Consider the following 24813-nt stretch of genomic DNA (forward strand, 5'->3'; position numbering starts at 1 on the left):
GTGGGGGAAGAAATTGGGATTTAATTTATCAGTTGTAAAGACGAAAGTAATGTTCTGTACAAGTGAGGCTACTGAGGCTGGAGGTGGGCCTCTCGCTTACCTTCACTGCCCTGCCCTGGCCTCGCACCTAATTGCTATGTCAATCTAATCATCAAACTATTATGATGGTTATTATAATTATTGCTTTGTTATTATTATTATTAGAAAATTGCTGTTGAAGCATATATTTATTTGTACCACTGCAACTATTCCACTACATCTTTTGTCTTTCTGCCACATATCTCACTACTCGGACATATACTGTTGTCTCTTACATGAACACACACACACACACACACACACACACACACACACACACACACACACACACACACACACACACACACACACACACACACACACACACACACACACACACACACACACACACACAGGCCACACTTAACCCAATCTAATTGTAATCTAAACTCCTGGACTCGTATCATTTCATTACCTACGTTATCGTAACTGCTTTATGTTACTGTCTGTATGTCTACCCTCCATGTTTATGTCTTTTTTTTGTCACATTACTTAACCAATTAAAAAAAGAATGGAAATTAAAAAGTGTACAAACTAGCTAAACAAGCACTAAAGAAAAAATATATAGACATCTGTATAAAGTTATCCAAACCAGAGGGAAAGGGCATCATAAGGAGGAGTTGAGTATGGCAACAACTTTGCAATAACAATTACACATGTACAATTTCACAAATTGTCAATGGGAAACGGCAAAAATACAGACATTCAAACTAACATGCCAGGGGGGCAACCGCAGAGGATAAGAAAGATAGAAATAAAAGCACAACAAATACAAATAAAAATAATATAAAGAAAGAGAAAAAAGGGGACACTAAGCTTGTAAACTTACACTTATGTTTATAGAATTAAGCAAGAAAGAACAATAGATTTATGATATACGGATGAGAGGAAGAGAGCTAAAGAATGTACTGGAGTGGGGCTCAAGTAATCTGAGGAGAAGGCGCTTCACCAACGTCTCGCGAGAAACGGGACCAATGGGGAGAGTTTAGGAGGTGGGACAACAAAGGAACTGACTGAAACCGGAAGATGGCAGTAGTGCGACCAATAGGATGCAAGCTGTAGCTAAACACTACAGAAGAAGAAGAAGAAGAAGAAGAAGAAGAAGAAGAAGAAGGAGATAAGATAAGGAGGCACCTCTGGCACAGTTACGAAACCTAGCTGGACCCAGGTATATTTTGACGGGCGGTATTAACAGGGAAAGTTGACACTGAACTATAAGGTAAGACTCAACGGAATTTGTTTTTTTTTTAGCTGACATTCTAATAAAAACACACTTTAACTGCTGATATAAATGACCGTGTAACGTTAGTGTTGAGAGTTTATTTAAAACTACTACCTAACACAACCGCTAACTGTTTATAAAGACGTCAATTCTTCTTCTATCGGAACATTAGCGCTTTAGCTAACGTTACGTTCATATGAACAGTGTGTAACGTAACGTTAGTGGAAAGAAAAGACGTGTCTCTCCGAGTGGAGGTTCAGTGAGAGTTTCTCACTAACGTTACCTGGGACGTCAACAACCTGTCTGCACAGACTTTTCATTTCTTACCCAGAATTTCTGTTTAATAACTTGAAGGATTAAACACATTCATAAAGGTAATATTCCCCATATTATCAGCTATATTACTAAAGGTCTTGTTGCAACTAAACTAAGTTAAAGTGATTAAGATTGTTAGAAACTGTGTTGTACGGGTACTTAACTACGGATCTGATTTCCTCCCAGAGAGAGCAAAGTGCCTCGCGACCCTGCGCAGTGAACCGCTTCGGTCCGAACACCAGACGATGGATCATGACGTGGCCGACCTTCCCAGTGGCCCGCTGGATTTCTACAGGAAAAAAGCCTCTTTCAGCTGGAAGGACATGCTCCTCTTCTTAGATGGAGAGGACATCCTGGCATTCAAGGTAGCTGTCAGCATCAAATGCTCTCTGTAGTTGGGACTATATCTGCAGTTTTTTTTGTCATTAAGTTAAATAGTTATGCAAAGTTATTTTTCTAAATTTCTTTTGGAGGGGCATTTACAGATGACAGTGTAGAGAGGCTGCAAATGGAGAGAGGTAGAGGAGGGGTAGGACATGCGACGAAAGGTCCCGAGGCTGGAAATCAAACCCGCGGTGATGTGGCACACATGTCACCAAGCTGCTCCTGCCTCTGGTTTTAATGTAGTAAAGCCCCGCTGTTAAGACTCCCACTGGTAGTATCTTTATAAAAAAGACACTGCAGCAGGTAAGCCACCAACAGGCGGTTAACTAAACTAAACAGAACAACTTCTGAACAAGGTCGAAAATACTTTGTTCAGTTCAGGAAAAGATCAGGGCCTGGGTTGTTGCGTTCGTTACGTACGTAAGTAACGTGATGTTCATGACAAGCACCTTAACTTTTACTAACAAGCACATTTTTGGTGCCGACAGTCATCTAAATGTTCCTCCGCATCATATCCGGTACATTTCTCTGCTTCTCTGTGCTGCAGCGACACGTGTTAAAGACACTTGAGGATGACCCTCTGTTTGCACGTCAGCCCGGGGAAGACGTCCCTCTAGAGAAAATGAGAGAGCGGACCTTCCTCAGGTATCATCATACAGTAACATTTTACCACCAGCAACACCCTCCGTTATACATCGCATCTTCTTCTATATAATGTACATGGGGATAAAAAGATTCTGATTAAACATCCGCAGGGTGAAGCAGCTCTTCCGCTACGATTTCCTGACAAGAGACGAGGTGATGGCGAACCCCTGGAAGACTGTGGCTCTCAGTGATTGTCTGGGCATGTATGACTGGGCCATTTCGGCCAAGTACTTCCTCAACAAAGGGGTGAGTTTGCATTTTGCAAGTTTTGGTGAGAAACTTGAATAAATCCAGTGGTTTGAAGATGTTTTCACAGCAATATAAATAGATATAAGAGGGAATTATGACCTTTTAAACTTATTAACACTAGCTCTAAGCAGCTTATAGTATTTGATTGAAATCCAAAGGATAAGATTTAGAATTTTTGACAATGACCTAAAGGCTGTTCATTTCTTTTGGGGGGGGAGTTGGTGTAAAAATAGTCTGGAGACAATCCGAAACGTGATTTTTGTGATCCGCTTCACCTTTATTATTCTCCAATATGCAACTAGTCGTCCACCTGAAACAACAAAATGGCTTGTAATTGCCTTTTATAAATAATCCATATCACCTTTAAAGCTACTTAACCAAGTCCCCCCCAGCTAGTGCCGTAGCCCTACGAATAACGATGTCGAACGGTTAGCTACTTTGGTCCAGACTGAAATAGCTCAACAATATTGCCATCACAGTTGATACAGATGTTCACGGTTCTCACAGGATGTAATAAGTGCATCATCAAGTAAAAATAAAAAGTAAAACATTTCCCATCAGCCTGCGCTGTACTTTGGTTTTAGTACTAACTAATGCTAGCATCGTGCTAAATTAAGATGGTGAACATGGAAAAATCGCCCACTAAACATTAGCATGTTAGAGCTGCTAGCATAGCTGTTGACTCCTAAATCTGTGAATAATTAAGTTGACTGTCCATTTTCTTCTTCTTTGGTGTGTAACGAGCATTACAGGTCCACTTCGCTGCTAGCATTGTCGGAGTCTTTTTTTCCTTCCCTTTTCATAGTCACCGTCTCATCCCAGTAACAGATGCGAACATCTTCTTCTGTTTCAGATGTTCGGAGCGAGTATTGCCAACACAGGATCGGCAAGACACCGCAAGTATGTCGAAAATACCGAAGACATGACGGTAAGAGTTCGGCACAGCTTTGCTCCGCCAATCGCTCCACCTAATCTCACTCAGGTGACATTCATCATCATCGCGTATGTTTGTAGACGTATGGTTGCTTTGCACTGACTGAGCTGAGCCACGGCAGCAACACCAGAGCCATGAGGACCACGGCAACATATGACCCCGCCACCCAGGTCAGCACACACGTACACATTCCTAAATGTCCAGCTGCATCCCCGGTTGCAGTCGAGCTTTAACTTTGTCCTCGGCAGGAGTTTGTGATCAACTCTCCGGACTTTGAGGCCGCCAAGTTCTGGGTGGGGAACCTGGGCAAGACCGCGACCCACGCCATGGTGTTCGCTCAGCTCTACACACCGGACCAGGTGCGCCACGGCCTGCACTCCTTCATTGTGCCGGTAAGACTCTTGACCTTCGACTCCTTCAACAAGTTACAGCTGGTTATTATCAGAATCTAATCCGATGGGACGTCACACAGCTGCAGATTATAAGACAGTTACCCAAGTCTGCGAGGGCAGTGCAGTGTGACGATGGGGAAAAATACAAAGTCATCTTGTACTTTGTACAAACAAGTAATCCAGAGAAGTTGACAATTTCTGGACTTGTTCACTGAAAGCAGGTGAAGTGTTTCAAAGTAATGAAGTGAAAGTAGTTGAAATAACATTTGATGTCATAACAAATCAGCTGAAGTTTTAAGTCGAGTTACAATTATTGATCCAGTTGGAGAGCTACTGTGATACTAAGACCTGGTTAAAAGACGAAATTCAAAGAATTTGGGTGCCTTTAAAAAAAGATTTTGACCAATTTTAAATAGATGGCTGCTCAGCACACACACATCATGTTTCACATAGAGGCTCCATTCACATAATGAGGTCCTCTTTTGCTGAAATGATCTCTGTTCATGTGATTAATAACTGATAATAATCTAAATAACTGTTACCCCATGAAATGGCATTCGTATGTGCGACAGTCTTTGAATCATTCAACTGTTACTTTAGCTTCAGTTTAGCATTCTCTCTTCCAAATAGTCCGGACACAGACACAAGAGTGGCATTCAAATATAAATAGAGGTTCACACATCGCAGCTCCCTGAAGTGCAATTCATTTGCAGATCCACTATTAAAGTTTCAAGTGCTGCTCTTCTTTAGACCCAATGTAGTTTGAAGTGTAAGCATCGAAAGGAGTTGAAGTGAAAGTTAAGAAAGCAGTCGAAGGCTCATTAAGGAAGTGAAATGAAGTTACAGTGCTGGAAACAGTTGAACTTTAAGTCGTTTAATCATTGTAAGCAATTAAAGTCTCGTAAAATAAGGAGCAGGATGAACCCTAAAGAACACTAGGTTATACTTAAGTATTAATCATGCGCAACACACAACAGTTTGGATTCTGAAAAAGCATAAAACGTGCACATTTTAACAAGGATGCCTTTGAAATATGTCAGCCAGACAACATATTATGACAAGTTAATAGTGTTAAATATTTACATTGACTCCGTGTATTTTTGCACAGACTGACTTCACTGAGATATGTCCCATCCAGTGAATCTATAACCGTTGTACTGCAGGTGAGAGATCCCAAGACCCTGCTCGCTCTGCCCGGTGTGCTGGTTGGAGACATGGGCAAGAAGCTGGGCCAGAACGGACTGGATAACGGGTAGGTGACCGCAGAGGGAGACATCGGGACCTCACCAACACATTCCTTCTTAAGTGGCTTGTACAATGATTTAGGTGTTGATCGTTATCCTGTTTGACTCTATAGCCTTACATATGGTCTTGTATATTGTCTTTTTAACGTGTGCTTATCGGACACTGTTACAGTCTATATGTTCTGTCCAAGGCAACGCAAGGACTAACGTAACGTGTTAACCCAAAACAATTGCAAAAATGGAACCAAAATAAAGAGAAGGTTGCTGGAACACTTTAAAAGTAACACTAAACATTTACTGACAGAACATTGATTAACAGAAATAAAACAAATGCAATCGCTGAAGTGGAGTGAGTCTCCCAAGGCCAAAATAAAACCCCTACACGGACTAGGTCTACGGAAAGAAACCATCCACAGAACGGGAGAAAACGGGACTAGAGCTATGAAAACCAGTTTCAGCAGTAAGAATCAGATCACGACAGCAGCAGCCAACAAACCGCTCAAAGGCCGTAAAGGGCAGGAGCACTGGTTCTGGGGGTTGATATGCGGCTCCACTGACGGTCTGATGAAGTTGAGGTGTGGGCGCTCCAGGCACTGAAAGGGGGCGTGGCAGACCTGAAACACAGAGAGAGATGGCTCTGTTCCAAAAATGAGGCCAGAGGAAAGTGAGTGGCTGTAACAGATGCAGGAGCTGGCTGCTTTTACTGAGCTCTGAAAGTCTTCTGAAAGAGTTTATCCCACATCCTCTATCGCCCTCCAACTGAACTCCTGAGTCCAGCATGATTGAAATGCTCGCTTGTACTTCAGCTCATAAACTTTGTCTTTACCTGTCGCCCTTTCCCACACGTGCCCCATCAGTACTGCACATGTGCAACTCTCAATAGAGATGAGAAGAGATCACTTAAGTTTCATATTTAGTTTATTGATAGAGCACATTTAAAGATACAGTGAAGTTGACCAAAGGGCTGTACAGTGGTACAACAATCATCCAATGTAAAAGAAGGCCCACTCCTGAGTTCATTCTGGGCAGGTGAGTTGCTAGATTTACCCGAGGTGGCGTTTTACTTGCCCCCAAGCAGGCAATCCTTATTGTTGAGCTGTGAGGTGCCTAGGATTATTTCTTTATTTATTGACTCTGCTGTACTGTAAATGAGGACTCTACCTCTTGACTGTCGGCTCGTGGTGACCCTTCTATTATTAGCTCACTCATTTCCGTTCTATCTTCACCTTTTTGTTTTGTACCAGCTTCCAACACAATTTTGCTGTTGATTAACTTTTCCGCTGCGTTTAGCTTGAAGCACCATTTACTTTCATTCATCGATGCAGAATTGCCGCTGCGGTGTGTATCGGCCATGATCTTGCTCAAATGGGAACAGTTCAAGCCTTCAAATGAATGGTCGGGTTTTACAATCCAGTTTACTTAGTGTGGGCCCGACTTGATCAATATTTTACAAGTTATTTATGAATTTGCAGAGACAATAGAAAGACAAAGAGGCTCATATGGCCATCTTGAAACAGCACTTATGCTTCTGTTATAATTCAAAGTGCTGTGGTTTTATCCATCCTACACACTCCCCTCCCCTCCCACTGGTCAGTACCTCACTAAAGCAGCTAGGTGGAGCTACATTCAAAGTTTAAAGCAGAGGAAGGTCAGACCTGCAGGACACATTTGAGACTGCTACTAAAACGTGCAGAAAAGCAGTTTTCTCCAATATCTCTCATCAAACAGTCCTATACAGTGTGGGTAAGTCATGTATCCAGTTCTAATATTTATTGGGTCAAGCTTCTTGAAAAATCACAGTAAATGAGGCAGGTATTAAACCTCAGTACTTTTTCTTATACTGAGGCGATAAATCAGAAGATGAATAGAATTATTATTATTATTTTTAAATCTTTGCCGCTAAAAGTTGTTTGATATCATTTTAACGTCTTCTGTTGTAGTTCTATATGTCGTTTTGTTTGAAGAACTTATGAATATTGCTCTAGAAAATTATTATTACATTTTGGTCAATGCTGATAATGGTCAGTTACCTGTTCAGTAACCTCTTTGACTTTTATTGTAAATAAAGATTTAACATTATGGTCCCTAATGTTGTGGCCTTTAGCGAATGTGAAACACAGTCTTCGAGGTGATTTGCTTTTTATAATATGTATGGCCTTTAGTGCACCTGGGCTTTGTCTGCTGGTACATAGACACACAAAGTGGGCGATGAATTGTGTTCTGTTTTAGCTACTTCAAGGTTTAAAAGGGTTTCCAGCTCTGTCCTATCAGATTCTGTCAAGGTCACAGCAGTTTACCAGGTTGTGACATTGAGGATGAAATTGTAAGAAAAGAACTGTGCTCTGTTTTATTTCCCTAGTCCCTGGCTATCTTTTAAGTTTGGTTAGGTGTCCTGCTTCATTTCAGTGTTTTGGGCCAACAGCGTTAAGTAGTAGAAGTAGCAAAGTAGTATTATAAAACCGACACACCAAGATTTACGTTCACCTGGACACACGTTCCAGATTTATTTACTGTCGTTTTGCAAAGGGTTGCACAATGAAATGCAAGATGTAGTCCCTTAGACTTTTTGTTACGGTGAAGGGTTAGTTGATGAGTTTTACTGCCTGAGGAAAGAAGCTGCACTGTTGTCTGGTGATACGGCAGCGGATACGTCTGCATGGTGATCAGGCTGCTGCTGGTGGGTGTTTTCTTCAGAAGCCTTTTGGCTCTGCGCAGGCACCCCACCTCACTGATATTACTGATGCTTGGTAGATGGGTTCCAATTATGTTCTGGGTGGTTTTAATCTCCAGGTGGTACGGGGAGATCAGCTTGCTCAGTCAATATAGCACCCACAGGGGAATTTATTTCTTCAGTGGACTGCATTTACCATCAGAGCTGATTAGACGGCCACCGGCGAATTTTCAATTTTTAAGAAGAACATGGCGCACAAAATGTGCCTTTTATAAGTTTGCTTTAGAAATACATAAACACTATAATGTCAATGTATCTCCTGCTTTGGTGTTATCAGTATATTTTTAACCAAAGGCCTTTCCATCTTTTTCCCTTCAGGTTTGCTTTGTTTCATAATGTGAGGGTCCCTCGGGAGAATCTCCTGAACAAGACTGGAGATGTTACTCCTGATGGCCGCTACGTTACACCATTCAAGGTTAGTAAGATGTCCACTGGTGGCTAAAGAAAGCACTCAATAAAAGTTCCAAGCCTTTTAACGGTAGTTTGTGGATGAAAAGAATTTTTGGGTTGAATGTAATTTTGATTCAGTTCACATGATGGGCTCAAAATAGGCTTAGAGGTTAAAAGGTTAAGGCATCGGGAGGAGAGAAGAAGGATGAAGCCGCCAGCTCATCAGGCAGTTTGTGAGGAGGCATCACCTGGATGTAGTATGGAAAGCAACCAAAGACTCTTTCCTATAGATACCAAAGATACTCTTTTATAACTAAACCAAAGATATGCAACTGAAAATTAACAAAATTACATTAAGATATCAGAAATAGATCAAGAATACAAAGATGGTGGTCAACAAGCTTTTGAATGTTTAAATGCTGTGTTGAGAATATAATGGCTACAAATCTTTTCTTGCTACATTATATTTGGTTTCTTCTCCTCAGAGGTTTGTTAAGAAAGAGGGCGGTACTTAGGTTGAAAAATAGCCAATGAAACGTATTTCAGGAACAAGTACTGTTATGCTTGAAACTCATAGACTCATTATTCTATCCCACAACAAACCTCTATCTGGAACAACACACATGTGCTATGTAATGGCAAATCTCTCTACTTGAAGCATTGGATCCGATGAACTGCCAAGACTTCAAATTTAATGTTGATAACAATAACTGCAACCTGTCCCATCTCTTTTACCATTGAATATACTCGGCATTCTGGGAGGATTTGGAGGACTGACTGACCAAAAAGCCAGTTTTTGCCAATGCTAATGAGCGTCAGGCCGTAGCGGAGGAGAGCACTGCTGAAGAACCAGCAGACTGAGGTGGACAAAACCTAGTGAAGTGAAGAAAGGATGCGATTTGGTTTGGCTTCATTTTAGCTGATACCTGTCCATTAAAATACACCCGACTGTACAGCCTGAGCCACAGCTGGCCGGCTCAGCCAAGGCAGAAGTCTCAGAGACCCTCACTAAAAACGTTGAAGCAGTCCAAGTACGAGTGAAAATCTTTTTTCTTTTGTTAATTAACTTATATTCTCATTTGTGTCCATCTAAATGAGGTCATTGTATGTCTGTTTATTTCATCATGGGGGGATGCTGTGTGAGTGGGGGATCTGTTAATGAGAGACGATGATTATACTGGAACTATTCTGTATGTAGATTTATACGCATGCATTTTCTACAATGTTTATTTCGGCTGCAAATCCCAATTACAAACTTTTCAAAAAACTTCTTTTTGCAAACACATGCGGGCACAGATGTGCATAAACAAATGAACCTTTGACCTTTGGGCAGTCAAACGCTGTCTTCACATTATGGCTGCTTTTCACTGCTGCAGTGATTTAATGAGCTCCCATATGAACGTCGTGAGGAGATGCTGGTAATGACAACCAGGCCTGGAAAAGTCCTCTGGTACCTCATGAGAGGAGTGAATAGCTGGGACAGGCCAGAGGCTTGCACCACCAAGCTAGAGAAGTTGGTCCGCCGGCCAGAGGCCCCGCCGCCGGAGTCTGAGCTGAAGGCATTTCTGGTGAACTGGCATAATATAATCTGATGCGCAGAATCCGACCCGGTGGCACCGATGATGAGCATTGGGAATAACCATTTAGAAATGGACAATCTCCTTGTCGATGGTCTTGTTTCCTTATAAAGATCATATTGAGGGATCAGTATTAAATCTGTTTCATGGGAAATTGGCTCTACAGATTGTCTTGAATGTCGATCCCTGCTTCCTTTCACACATGAGCGCATGCAGGGAATGTTCTTGGACATTTCAGGGATTGAATGCATCCCAGGTCTTGAAGGGAACATGCCACCAGGCTGAGTAAACAATGATGACGTCATTTGATTAACACCGTGTCACACCTGGACATGGAAACGTTGTTGGACGGGAAAGAGCAACAGTCATTGTTCTGAGCTGTTCTTGGGGGATTTTTGATTTTCTGCACACATTTCCTATTTTCCTATGTCTTAAGCAGCTTTTCTTTTTTATTATACCAAAATCTTGTAGGCTTATGATAGAACCAAGGGAATTTTCCTCTTTTATTCTGTTGTTCCTCATGTCTCTACGTCGTATGTTGTCTCTTCTTCAGGACCCCAACAAGCGCTTTGGGGAGTCTCTTGGTGCCCTGTCAGGGGGCAGGGTGTCCATCACCAGGATGGCTCTAGTCAACCTGAAGCTGGCTCTGATTGTCGCCATCCGCTTCTCAGCCACCAGGAGACAGTTTGGACCCAAAGACACGGAGGAGATTCCTGTTTTGGAGTACCAGTTACAGGTCAGGATGCGAGGGAGTGGATTTGAATGTACAGTACCTTATCAAAGTAGAGAGTACCGTGTCAATGTTACAAAAGGTGTCTAAATCTATGTTACTTAAGTACATCTCTCAGAGTGTGACGCTACTCCCTTTTTTTATTTTTTTTCTCAGCAATGGCGTCTGATCCCGTACCTGGCAGCAGCATATGCTCTTGAACACTTCACCAAATCCATCTTCATGAACTTCGCTGAGTTTCAGCTTGGACAGATGATGAGGGACAAGAGTGAAAGACAGGTGAGTTAAGATGAGGTGCAATGTGTGTGTCCATATCCACAGTTGTCCCTCTGTATGAACTATGGTCTCATGTGTCTGCTGTGTGCTGTGTGTGTGTTTTGCAGGCAGCGATGGGCAGGGAGATCCATGCCATAGGCTGCTCCAGTAAACCACTGGGCTCGTGGACCGCTCAGAGGGGGATCCAGGAGTGCAGGGAGGCGTGCGGTGGACATGGATACCTGGCCAGTCAGTCTCATACACAAAGACGCACATACAGACACACACGCACGCTCGCTCAGAGACCTAACTACCGCCTCTCTCTTTCAGTGAACCGGCTGGGTGATCTGCGTAATGACAACGATCCAAACTGCACATACGAAGGAGACAACAATGTGTTGCTGCAACAGACCAGCAACTACCTGCTCAGCTGGCTCCATGCTAAACACCGCGGTCAGTCCACCGTACACTGAGGGATTATTACAAGCTTTTAGTGTCAGTTGGCGAGAAGTAGAGCCGTAGCTGCCACCAAGATTCCTTCAAAGAGGCTGAATTTAAAATGGAGTTCTGTTCAAGGGTTGATTGGTAATGACTTATTGGTGATAAGGGGTGCCTCCGTTGAGTTTGGAGTACCAGCACGGGAGCAAAGCAATGTACTGCTACGGACAGACAGCAGCTACATTTATTTCAGATACCTCAAAATCAGTCGATATCAATTTAAGCGTACGCTATATTTAAAATACTTTCTCTGCTTTATCTTGCTCTCAGACAGCCCTTTTAAGACGGTAGGTGAAGCTGTTATCTTCATCTGTAATGTCTCTTTCAAGCCACCAGACTGCTTTGAATAGAATCATGTCATTCTACCTCACAGAACACTGGAGTTCTGCTGTATCGCCGCCTCCATCGGTTAGTTTGTCTTACTGTGTGAGTTTCTAAACAATCCCTTAAAAACACTAAAGACATAATAATGCAGGCAGCGGTAGACCAGCAACTCCCGTGTTCTTCATGGTAAAATTCCTGTTTGCTGCCACTTTGGTACTCTCGTCTGTTCTCTGAACTGGTGTCGTGTCAACAGTGGAATGTGGCCTGCCCTAGTGTCCTGATTGATCTCTGAAGTCTCAGCTGCTGTGTTGTCTGCTTTCAGACGGTGTGCGGATTGAGTCTCCTCTCCACACTGTGGATTTCCTGGATGATTCCCAACAGATCCTGGGAAGCAAGTTCACGGCAAGAACAATGGAAGAGTGCCTGGACTCTGCAGGTACTCCTAGAATTCCGAAGGGGTTATTCCCTGAAGTCAACGGGGTTTCTAAATATACCTCAACCAGTTATCTAAATATTGCAGGTACAGTTTTTCCACAGTGGGTTCTCAGTTTAACCTAGTGAATATACTGTTTTGTTGTCACATCAGTGCCACTGGCAGCTTATAAGTGGCTGGTGTGTTTCCTGCTGGAAGAGAGCCGGAGGAGGCTCGAACAACAGAGGGCTTTGGGGAAGGATGATTTTGAGGCCCGCAACAACAGCCAGGTGAGACCCTCACACCTTCCTCCTTCCTTTGGGTCTGTGGAGGACATCTCATTTAGTTTGTTAGGAGTCCTTGATGGCTGTAGAGTTTAACACGGGACGCATGCTGTCTTCTCCCCGGAGCATTGTTATCAAGCTGTGAAGACATTTTATATAAACAAACACCTTTTTGGATAATTTGGTTCTTTATTATCTCGTGTATTTATTATTTTCCACTGTCCCTTCTTTCAAATATACTAGTTTTCAGGAAATATGAGAAGATAAGACCTAATGTTTCATGTCTCCAGACCGGCTGATCAGAAACAGAATAAATGGTGTTGAGCTAAACGGGAGAGTTTCATCTGGTTTGCGTTATTATGTCACAAATGAATGTGATGCAGGCTGGAGCTCAGTGTCAGACGGGCGTGTGTTGTGGTTCTGGGAAATGTGTGTGTCACTGGATTCAGTCATTGACTTGTTTTGGTTAGCATTAATATGACACGCGCTCATGTTTTAATGTTCATTGTAGAAATGTAACAGTTTCTAGAGTTAAGCATTCAGGATGTTGGAAAAACTGCACATGTACACACTTAACAAACCAAGTCTAAGACGGTAAAGATGAATGTACAGTGTGACTATATTTGTACAAAAATAAAGTAGTGTGTTTAAAAACACTTGGTTGTTGTCAAATAATATGAGAAAGGTCCGGTCATGTCGTTCACAGCGCAAATACCAGAAATTTGTAATATATTCACTTATTCCTTTACATTAAAGGCAAAAGACCCCAAAAATGATCTTATTTTATAATCTTTTTAATCTATATGCAGATTAAAAAGCAGCTATCCACTGTTTTGTTTGTATCTAGTTTCCCTTGTTAATATATCTTTTGTAAAAAGTAGCTAATTGGAGCTATCTAATTTGTGTGAAAACAGCACTAGCAGTGAGAGTAGCTATCTCGGAATGATGTTTTCGCTGTAACCTGAACTGCATAAAACCGTCTACGCCTTTCGCCCATTCTAGCGTTCTAGCGTTCTAGCGTGCCATGAGAGCAGCTTTTTCTGACTGGTGGTGTTCATCCCAGATGGCAACCTCTGGTTCTGAAAAGTGAAGCTAATGCGGAATTGACTTAAAGCTGCATTCTCTCTAATGTCCATCAGGGGGCGACTCCTCTGGTTGTATAGAAGTCTATGAGAAAATGACTCTACTTCTCTCTTGATTTATTCCCTCAGTAAACATTGTAAACATGAGTTTATGGTCTCAATCCCTAGTTTCAAGTCTTCTTCAATACAGCATGATGTTCATTTAGTAAATGATGGTCCATTTAGAGTCAAACAGACCATAAAGCAGGGGATGCTTTAGGGCGGGGCTACAGTGATTGACAGGTCTCTACCAGAGCCGTACACGGCGTCTCTCTCACTCCTCCACAGTCCAAATATGGTCACTGGTTCGCTGGTTGCAAAAAAAAAACCAAGATGGCGATGGCCAAAATGTCGAACTTGAGACTTCAAAGCAGCAGTCCACAAACCAATGGGTAACGACAGGATGCTACGGCCACTTCTTATGTACAGTCTATGGTTTATTCCACAAAGATCTTGGGCTCGTGGAATATGGTTTATGGTTTCTGAAAGCAGAAATGCAAAAACAACAATATTGCATGTTTTTATGCCTCTGCGCTGTCAACAGATTCAAATATTCTGTGTGTGCGTTTAGGTTTACTACTGCCGTTCCCTGGCCATCGCCTACATAGAACACAACTGCCTTCAGAGGTTTCATGATCTGACCACTGATGAGGACACACCTGCTGGTCTCAGACCTGTATTGAGCAAGCTGTGCGCCCTGTATGGGCTGTGGAGCCTCAGCAGCCACATGGCCACACTTTACCAGGGTGCGTACCGTACTCCACACGCCGCGTGCATCCATCTAGATAACACTTTGTATTGTATTGATATTTGTAACGCAGTTTTGTTCCCGTACAGGTGAGTACTTGAGTGGAAGGAAGCCCTCAGAGTTGGTCCAGATGGCCATTCTCACTCTCTGCACCCAGGTACAGAAACATTCCATCCTCTTGTACTATTTCATGGTGTGTCTTGTCATTTGGCCTCTTTCTTGTGTCCTTCTACACTTCCTACCTTTGTAAAGTTATGGCTCTGGTAGATTCTGCTCCTCTAACCGACTTTTAAGCTCAACCTACACTGCTCTGTCTCCTCCAGCTGAAGGACGATGCCGTAGCATTGGTGGATGTTTTTGCACCTTCTGATTTCATTCTCCACTCGCCCATAGGCAACGCTGATGGACAGGTAAAGACACACACACACACACACACACACACACACCCTAATATATTATATTAGACATTAAGCCTAATTATAGCTCAGTATTTAAAGTCGCGAGCATAAATAATGGGAGAATTGTCATACATGACATTTTGAGAGCTTTGAGGGGGGAGAGGGTGCCTCCCGTTTCTTATCAGGTCAGAGACATTATTGCCATGGTTACACGTCTTTTGTGATCGGAACTCGGCTGTGTCCTCAAATGTGTGTCCACAGCATGTATCTTGTGGTTAAAGGAGCTGCCGTTAGACGGTGGAGAAAACCATTTCATTTTCTAAGAATTCTTCACGATAGAAGTTATTTTTGCTGCTTCCTCCTCCTCCCTGCAGTATGAGTAGACTTGTTTTATTAAAAAATAGCCGCTAACAATGCTCTGCTGATAAACGCTTCTCTATAAATTATTCACAATAAAGTACCCTATGATTTTGTAATTTAAGGCTTTTGTGTTAATATAGCAAAATCAGGAAATGTTTGTTTTTCATCAGCAGTAATTTAACAGAACTCAGGAACTGAGATCTGAACTCGATACAAGCCAGACCACCTGGACATTTGTAATAAATACAATTATTATGTTTTCTTATGATTATTACAGACATGTTTACATTAAATGGTTGTTTTTTATTGTAGGTATGGTGAAGGCTCTAAATACTGTTGTATTAGAAAAATGAACTTGTCATTCTAAAAATATGTATTTATCTTCCGCTTCACATTTCCCCATTGGTAAGATGAATATTATAGAGCGAGATAATAAGCTGTTAACAACACCCACCACAGTGACTCAGTCACAGCCCCCCACCCCCCCCCCCCCCCGCCACACACACACACACACACGCGCACTGACCCACTCTGGGACACTAAGTCACTCAGGTTCGGTCACATTACGGGAAGACGACAGCAGAGCGTTGGCTGCTGTCTCTCCCTCTTCCAGGAAAACACATCCAGCGATGAGTTTGCTCATAACTTGTCGTCCTGCTCTGCACTTCCTTGTTCACAAAAAAGGCTCAACTAAGGTTTGTTTTTCCTGAGAGATGACGACCCGCTGTGTATTCTGTTCCTCAGCCTCACGGTTGGCCACGTTTACGTTTATTTGTGCAGAGAAATTGGTTTCTAGATGTTTCATCTGTAATATTTGGCAAGTTTGACAAAGTTTACAGTTTAATACCACTGACTTCCTGTCTGTCTCTGCTGTATTACTTTCTACTTCATCTTGCTTGGAAACACATTTCTGCATGTCTGAGGGTCTTTATTATGGGTAGGTCACACATGAAGCAGGGGAGCTGACTAAAAGCAGAACTAAGTAGAACAAACATCACGAGGCAACATACGGTTTGAGTTTCACTTTTTAATCATCATCATCATGTTTAAATCTAATCATGTTAAAATGTAGTTTCCGGCGAGAAATAATGGGGTTGTTTGATTTGAGCGACCGGTTTCTTTAATTTAAAGCCGTTACCAGAAACCAACTGTTGCACAATTAATATGAGGCCTCTGGGTGTCTGAGGCCTCACGCTAGTTGCTGGCTTAATAATGCAGATTGCTTTGGATAGGAGTCATGATAAATCTTAATTAAATCTAGTTGCTTCCCAACAGCAATGGGGGGAAATCCAATTACACATAGCCCAGCTCCCGACCATGGTCATGTGTCACGTCTTCCTGTAAACTTATAACAACAACAATGTAATGAAGCAGAAACACCATCACGTTAATCCCAAGAGATAAACAAACTTCCTGTTCAGCTGCGGTCAGGTACAAATAACATAGCGAGGCTCCGAGCCATAACCCATCAAATCTGTTTGTTTGTCTGAAGTCGAGAAGAGATGTGACATTTGGAAGGGGCCAGTAGTGTGTTTACAGTGTCCTTGAGATGACCGCGGTGCGTCTTCTTGTGGTTAATGCGGTTGGTTTGTCTGGTTAAACAGGAAGTGATGATGGCGGCTCAGATTAAACAGGGAGGGAACTCTTATCATGCAGATGTCCACCCACACTACAACCCCCTTTTCTATGTGTTCAACAACATCCATCAGTCCTGTTAGGAAACTGGTTCCAGTTCCAGAGTTCTTTTGCTGAGCTGTTTGGATCAGGAGCTTTATCAGAGATAAAAACCTTCTCTCCTCGTTTCTCCTTCACGTAGCTTTACAAGAACCTGTGGGCGACGGTGATGCAGGGCAGCCAGGTGCTGGAACGGCCTTCCTGGTGGAAAGAGTTCTGCTCAGATAAGCCCGTGGTCGGATCCCTCCGGCCGAAACTCTAGAATCCACTCTGGACTACGACTACTGTCTGGAGAGTCTGAAGTTGAAAATGTGTGTGTGCCCTTAAAGAAATTCCAACTGTGCAATTTTTAATGTCTATATGTACACAAACGTTTGCCAAAAAGCCACCGAACCAGCCACTCAGATCAAATCAAGATATCACCTTAAATCCTGTTGAACCAAACTTTGAAATAAAAAAAAGATTACATTTTTAAGCTAAATAATCAATTTCCTCTAAGAAAGAACAGACTCCACTCATTGGAGTTTTATGATGCTGATGCTGATTTTCAACACACCGGTTCAGCCAACAGAGAAATCTCCATTTTAAGCTGGCTTAATGAAATGAAGTAATGCTTTTGAATGAAGTAACTTTTGGTGATTAAAGAAATGCCAAGAAGACATTTTCAAGTCCTTTGACACATTGTTCTGTCAGTACAAAGGAGAAGGGTTTTCAGCTGCAGGCCACACTTGGTGGATGTAATATTTGTGTGTCAAAGAAAGTCAATCGCTAACATTACAGATCATCTGTTCTATTGGACGTAAACTGTGATTATGTGAATTATACATGTGAATAGTAACTTTGCCACGTTTCTGTCCTTAACACAGCAATAATGCCATTCCAAGGATATTTATATATATTTAATTTGATTTCATATTGAATGAAATAATGTAATCTAAATTGTGTAATTGTGTTCATCTCTAGATTTTGATATTTAACGCTATGCAGATTAAATATGTTTAATAACATGACTGATGGAGCTTTATAGTACTTGTTGCGCTCCAGTGAAATCTGAACGACTCGATTTAAAGGACCAAACAATGCAGCGTTCATAATGCTATGTTTCAAAAATCAACAGGGAATGTGAACAATTATCAGACAATTAACAGACATGGATGTCGTAAAAACTTAAATCTCACATTGAGTTGTATTGCTGATTCACTGGGAGACCGCACATAAACACCATTCCTGTCAAACTCTTTAGAGACCCAAAACCTTCATTTATAGTACCAGAGGTCTGCCCAAAAAAGCCAAATGCTAAATTACATGTTAGCTCGTGACAGCTGGCATAAATTAAGATGTTGCATGGAAAGGGTGAAGAGGGGAAAGAAGGATGGGATGGGGGGGGGGGGGGGGCACAAATGTAAAAGGACTCCTCCGAAATAGAAATATAAAGTGATAATTGAAAACAGATTTTGTCAATGACTTTAAGAAAGATCACTTAAAGTCTCACCTTTGAGCCCCAGATTTTGGAGCAACAACAGCAAAGTTTATTCAACTCTCGGCAGCTCTCCAATTAACCCCCAACACCAGAGTGATGAATAGACTCCGCATTGCAGGACAAGAAATTATACATTGTAAGAGCAACAATGTGATTCACATCAGATTATTTAATGTGAATATTCTCACCCACACACACACTTTGTTATTGGTGCGGCCCCTTCTTTCAGAGCCTTGTAAAAGGTAATTATGACCTTTTAGTCAATTTGAGAAGAGGTGTAAAAGAGAGGTTATTTACTTAAAACTGGTTTAGGGCAAATAACATAAAACGTGCAGCTCGTTTCCCCAGCATGTTTACTGTGGGAAATGTGAGTTTGGATTGCTATTACCAAGGTTATGTTTTCGGTTTGGTTTGTTCTTTTGTCAGCACACTTTTCATGAAACTTGGTGGAGGGTGAAGCATGCGGGCCAAGGAAGAACCCATTCACCTTTGGAGTGTTTAGGCTGTATTTACACAGACTCATTGACAGATATTTATTAGACCCCTAAAAAAGGCAACTCTTAAAAAAAACTGGCCCAAGTATTTCACAAATTATCATCCTATCTTTTGGATAAATGGATCCAAACTGAACCACTTGAGCCATTTCATCTGCACACTTTGGGTGATTCCCCCACATGAAAGATTTGAGGACAAAGTCCGTGGTTTTGTGGCTCTCATTGCCGCATAGCAGCAGATGGAGCTCTACAAAGCACAGTTCACCAACACTGTATGATAAAAGTTGGTCTACCTTGGTATGGGAGTAACAAAGTTGCCTAAATTGGACATATTTTGGTTTCCTGCACTTTGGATGGATTTGCACAGCTGTTCAAAATCGACTTCAATAGGAGTCACAGAAAGCATTCCACGGATTTGTTTTTCACACTTTCATCAACGGAGTCAATAAAAGAAAACAGACTTGAGATTCATTCAATGGCATAACACCCACTGGGTCAGTGTGGTTAGCTGGATTTCAACATATGCACAGTTAGAAAACCCAACCATTGACACTTCCAGCCCTCCGTTGTTCATGTTTTTACAGATCATATAGACGTTTTCACTGTTTCATGTGTGAGTGACTTTCTTTTTACGCAGACGAGAAGAGACCGATTATCAGTTTACTTCACTTACTTATTGGTACCCAGCTGTTTTTAAAACGTAGGCCGATTGCTGGGCTCACATGCATCTGAGCCAAGAGCAACTGGCAGCCAATGTGAAAGCCTGTTATCATGGTCTCATAGGCCCGCACTCATTCATTTCTCTGGCTGGTGACATTTATAGCCACTGTAGCCCCACATAATACCCGTTTGAACCTACCACAGAACGAGTCAGCACAACCATGTCTGCTTTCCCCATATTGAGGTTATCGTCAATGTTTGAAACTGTGTTTTTAGACCAAAATGAATAATGTGGTCTCTAATTAGAGGACGTTTGCTCATGGAAACAAGGATGCTCTTTACTGCTAGGGAGACAGCAGAAATAGACTTTTAGACTTGCAAGGTAGCCCAAATGTCCCAATTCATCCAGCTCCTTCTAGGGTATCCTGAGGTGTCTTTGGGCCAGATGGGATACAATCTCCTCAGCATGTCCTGGGTCCTATAGTTGCACATGCCCAGAATACCTCCACAGGGAGGTGTCCAGGATGCCTGCTGATCAGATGCCTGAATCACCTCTACCAATTCCTGCCAGTGCAAAAGAGCAGCTGATCCCTTTTTCGGATGTCCGATCCCCTGTCCCTCCTCTTGAGCTCAGACACCCTGCAAAGGAAAGTCATTTCACCAATCCACCTTCTTCCGATTGAGTACCATGGCCTCAGACTTTCAGATGCGCATCATCACATCTGGTTGCAAACTGTCCTGGTGCACACTGGAGGTCACAGTTTATGCTCGCCACTCCTCGGGTGCATCTGGGGATTCTCCCTATGATATTCATAACAGGAACAGCCGAGGCAAACTCCAACACCCACAAAGAAAATGCTTTTTTGGTGATACAAGAACTGGATAGAGTATCACAGGCTACCCGTATTCACACGGTTCCCTGTGGGACACGATCAAACACCTTCTCCAAAACACAGGTATGGGACTGAATGGGCAAATTCCCATGACCAGAGGTTCCCTCAACCCTGGAGCTTTTTAACAACCTCAGTGACCTCGCCAAAGTTGAGATCATTGTGACTCTGTTTGTTGGGGGCAACTGTGGCTCAGTGAGAGAGCAGGTCGTCCTTCAATAAGAGGATAAGAATTATAATAATTGATATAGTACCTTTAAAAACAGAGTTTACAAAGTGCTTTGACAGACAAAGCAGCAAAAGCGAGGCAATGATAATAGAAAGCTCAACAGCGAGACCCAACGAAGCACGACAACGAAGGTTAAACCCGGTAAAAACTTTACAATAGATGAAACAAGAAAAACAGTTGATAGGATAAAAATAGACTAACAAATTAATAACATTAAATAATTTAGTAAAATCAACAAATAAAAATGAAGCAGTAAAACGACGACATCACATAAAAGCCAGTCTGTAAAAATAGGTTTTAAGAAGTGATTTAAAAGAGATTACTGATTCTGCGAGGATGAATGTTAGCTGGTCCTGATGAACAGGTGGCACCTTAAATGGTAGCGCCTGTGATCGGTGTATTTATGATGAATGATGGCATGTAGTGTGGAAGCTCTTTGAGTGTTCGGAAGACTAGAAAAGCGCTGTACAAGTACAAGTTCATTTACCATTTAGGCTGAGTTGTAAATATCTTAACTCATTGCTTCAACTGCCAACACAAACACTCAACTGCCTTCTCTTGCTCCGAAAAACTGTGGTTTGTGGGCCAACAGCATACTCTACCACAAAATGGAATGGGAGAAGTAAGATCTATACCCACCAAACATCTGGGGAATTGATTAGTGTGTTGGCCTTCATTGCCTCAGCAAGTGTCTGCTGGATAATTTCCATTTTCGGCCTACATATAAAAAATAAAACCGCATTTCTTACCATTGAATAGGTAGAAATGGTCCACCAATTTCTGTAATATTTCAGTAAGAGCAGGGCCGCAATTATCTTTGAAGGCTCCGAGGTCAGGCCCTTGGTACTCAGCTCTACAGAGGAGCAGCAGCACTGGCACAAACCAGCAACTGTGGCAAGTCTGAGAATAATGTAATTCAAATACCAAAATGTACACATAAATTACACTCATTTCTGTATGGTAGAGAAAATGGCTTTGACGTCTACAAAACCAAACAGTACTATGCTATAACATTTTCATTGCGTACTGTAACAGGATTGTACGGAGGACACAGGAAATAGTGGCAGCACAGCATTTAGAGGCAGTCAGTTCTGCAGGTTTCAGGATCTTTAATTAAAAAACTCCAAGTAACAGAAAAACAGAAAGACCTAGCTCAGTCCAGAGCTCTAGCAAACAACTAGACAAACTAAAGTGCTTCAGCCGGGACGCTAGCCGGCTTACCGGTCTCAATTCTCTCCAACCCTGGAGACCTTAGGGAGGCGCGACCCTGCTCTCCGCAAGTTCTTTCTGATCAGCTTTCCTGCGTCACCTTTATTCATCTCCCTGATGAGGAGATCAGCTCCAGGTGTGTCCTTTCCCACACCTGATCCCAATGCTCTCCTGAGGGAGTGGGTGGAGCCTTCTAGCTGGAACGTATACGCTTCTAATTACCTTGGACCCTTACAATACCTTGAGATTTAAAAAGAAAATGTTTTTAATTTCTCCTTATATTACTTCTTTATGACTTCAAATATGGCTATGACACATGACAGGTTGCAAGACTATCGCAAGGCTGAGACAGACAACCATTCATGCTCACGTCCACACCTACAGGCAATTTAGAATCATCAACTAACATAAAAATATGAACATAAATCAAATGAATACATTGTTTGTAAGATTTGTCTTGTGAGTACTGAATATATTTAGGATTCCTACTTAAAAGACACGACCTAATGTTCTACATCAGACATTTGGAATAACAAAGACAGTTCTAACATATTAAGTTCAAAAGTTGGTCTTTTTACTTTTATAATGAAACACAACATGTTGGCCACGTCCCTGTGTGAGACTGCTTAACATGAAGTCACGACCTGTCGAGAGCTGGGAAGCAAAGATCGATTATGTCTGAAAACGATCACCGTCTGTCTGCAGAGACTTTATCTCTGAACCCCAAAAAGAGTTTCCTTCGTGTTTTCCCCTCTACATTCCAGCACGGGAGGCTTGTTTCCACTCAGGAATGTTTATGGCTGGCCATGAGGAGAGCTCAGCCTTGTTTCCACACAGCCAGGTATTGTACTACTGTGCTGCAAAGAGAGTCCCACGAGTCGTTGCCTGTGACCTAGATTTGAAGGCTAAATGATGAGAAATTTGGAATTCTGCACCATCAAGACTACAGATTACAGATAATAATAATAAAACACTTTTACTTTGTGAAAACTTTATTTGGTGGAAAAAGCAACTGCCAAAAGCTGATATAGAGAAATGCCTGGTTGGCAACGTACATGTAAACATTTGGTTTGAGTCTATTCATAAAAGCACAAAGAGTTATGAACCAGAGCAGCAGCAGTGGTGAGACTCTGTCAAAAAATGCTCACATTTTCTGCTCTTCATTCCAACAGAGCACATCATTTAAACTGAATCGACACATGTGGTTCACATTTGGTTATGGAAGGACGACGTACAGCAATAAAGAAACATGCCAACCATAAACCATAACATCACAGTGTTTAATATCTGCTTGAACACTCTCTCAAACGTACACGTTGAGTTCACTGTGGTGCCTGAAAACACAATTTGAACGAACTGCACTCAAATGAATATTAATGTTTTACAATTTGGAATTCAACCTACTAAATGTTTACCGTGTGTTTATTATAGAGGCTCAGCAGCTGTGGTACAGTCTTTTGCATGTGACAACGTCATGGAAAATGACCCATTCCCTACTTTTGGTAACATAAGGGGACATGCCTTTGTTGGCCAACAATTAGATAAAAGTTCAATTTCATCTCTGTGTCCAGTACGGAGATAAGTCTGGGATGTTTCTTAGCTTGAGCACAGTCAGTCTTAAGCCAAGCAATGAATGTTAAAGCTATGCTAAAGCAGTCGTTCTATAGTAACATGGATCAAGCGACCTAATTATTTAAATAATGGCTATTCATTTGTTCGTACTGGGCAGTTGGTTTACCTAAAAACGTGACCCTGGAGGCTGAAGCAAGTCAAGCTCACTGGGGGTCAGGTAGGCCCACAACCTTTTGTCCTCTCATCCTCAACCACAGGGGCGAGACATGATGTATCATTCAAATGGGGATAACGGCACAACCAATCCTCAAAGACATCCGAAGTTTTGTCCTCAGTTGTTGAAAAGTGACTCACATATTTAAGTAAAAATGAAGACAGGGGGTTTGAGGGAGAAGTTCAAACCCTGCCAATCCCTATATGAATTGTTCATACTTTTACAGCCCACCTAAATCAGAAATAAAGTTGGGGGAAGATGTTTCAGGCAGAGGTGAGACCAAGTCATTGTCTCACTCACAAGAGTGTCTAGTCTTTACACTCAAGTCCCAAGTCAAGACAGGCAAGTCCTGAGTCAAGTCCAAGACCTAAACTTTGAGTTTTGAGTCCTAAAGAAGTCCTTGTGTGCTCTTCGCCCAATGAAATGCCTTTTTAACAACAGAGTAAATGGCACCAACTGGTGTTGTGTAACGTGTTGTTAGATCTTCATGGTTTTCTCCTGAAACTTGTTGTCGGATTGGTTGAAACAAAGTGGATCTGGGGAATTAGGTGTCAACTTCTGGGAATGAATAGTGTGAACGTTAGTTGATTCAGTAAATGAATTGATTCGTGGTGTAGAGGATGTTCATCCAACAATTTAGTGTTTGAGATTTTTTTTATGGTTAATCCCCCACATCACGCTTCTCTGAGATCAAGTAAAACATTATATCAGAATGCACTCAAATAATCAAGCAGTAATCAGAGCCACAATGCAAAGCTGTACTGGAGGTATAATGTAAAATGTAAAAATGTAAGTCCTAATAATATTCACTAAAAAACGGAGTCTAGAGTTGAGAGTTCTTTTTCAGGGATTTGGCAATACACACAAACATAAGTTTGTTTAGTTATTTCTCCATGACTAAATTATCGTTCTAAACAAATCAAGTAAATTAACCCAACATCTCCAAAGCAGTCACAGTTATCTACCGGTACCGGGAAGTTGATCACTTTCGTGCACACGCTTTTTAAATAACATCGTCTTTCATCTGTGAGCTTGGGGGAAGTTAACCATTTTCAGGTCCGAGTGAAGTCACTTGGAGTCGTTGGTGTTAAAGTCCAAGT

At 41.9% G+C, this 24813-nt stretch overlaps 1 protein-coding gene across 1 annotated transcript; it reads left to right on the forward strand.

Annotated features, from left to right (window-relative positions):
- Positions 1-1170: 1170 nt before the first annotated feature.
- Positions 1171-18310, forward strand: acox3 (acyl-CoA oxidase 3, pristanoyl). Its single transcript, XM_079184383.1, has 19 exons — positions 1171-1297; positions 1802-1980; positions 2547-2644; positions 2755-2890; positions 3747-3821; positions 3908-3997; positions 4076-4219; positions 5383-5471; positions 8513-8609; positions 10715-10897; positions 11048-11170; positions 11275-11395; positions 11477-11599; positions 12291-12404; positions 12555-12670; positions 14357-14531; positions 14623-14690; positions 14857-14943; positions 17108-18310. Exons 2-19 carry the CDS (start codon positions 1861-1863, stop codon positions 17225-17227), a joined length of 2079 nt encoding a protein of 692 aa, XP_079040509.1. The 5' UTR covers positions 1171-1297; positions 1802-1860; the 3' UTR covers positions 17228-18310.
- The last annotated feature ends 6503 nt before the right edge of the window (positions 18311-24813 follow it).

Source organism: Pholis gunnellus, assembly GCF_910591455.1.
Source record: "Pholis gunnellus genome assembly, chromosome: 23".
Lineage (NCBI taxonomy): Eukaryota > Metazoa > Chordata > Actinopteri > Perciformes > Pholidae > Pholis > Pholis gunnellus.

What these genes read in the sequence shown, in the direction of transcription:
- acox3 (XM_079184383.1), top strand. Translation starts at nt 1,861, where the DNA reads ATGGATCATGACGTGGCCGACCTTCCCAGTGGCCCGCTGGATTTCTAC. An exon ending in AGTACTTCCTCAACAAAGGG is followed by an intron (nt 2,891 to 3,746) that starts GTGAGTTTGCAT and finishes CTTCTGTTTCAG; the next exon opens with ATGTTCGGAGCGAGTATTGC. An exon ending in CATATGACCCCGCCACCCAG is followed by an intron (nt 3,998 to 4,075) that starts GTCAGCACACAC and finishes TGTCCTCGGCAG; the next exon opens with GAGTTTGTGATCAACTCTCC.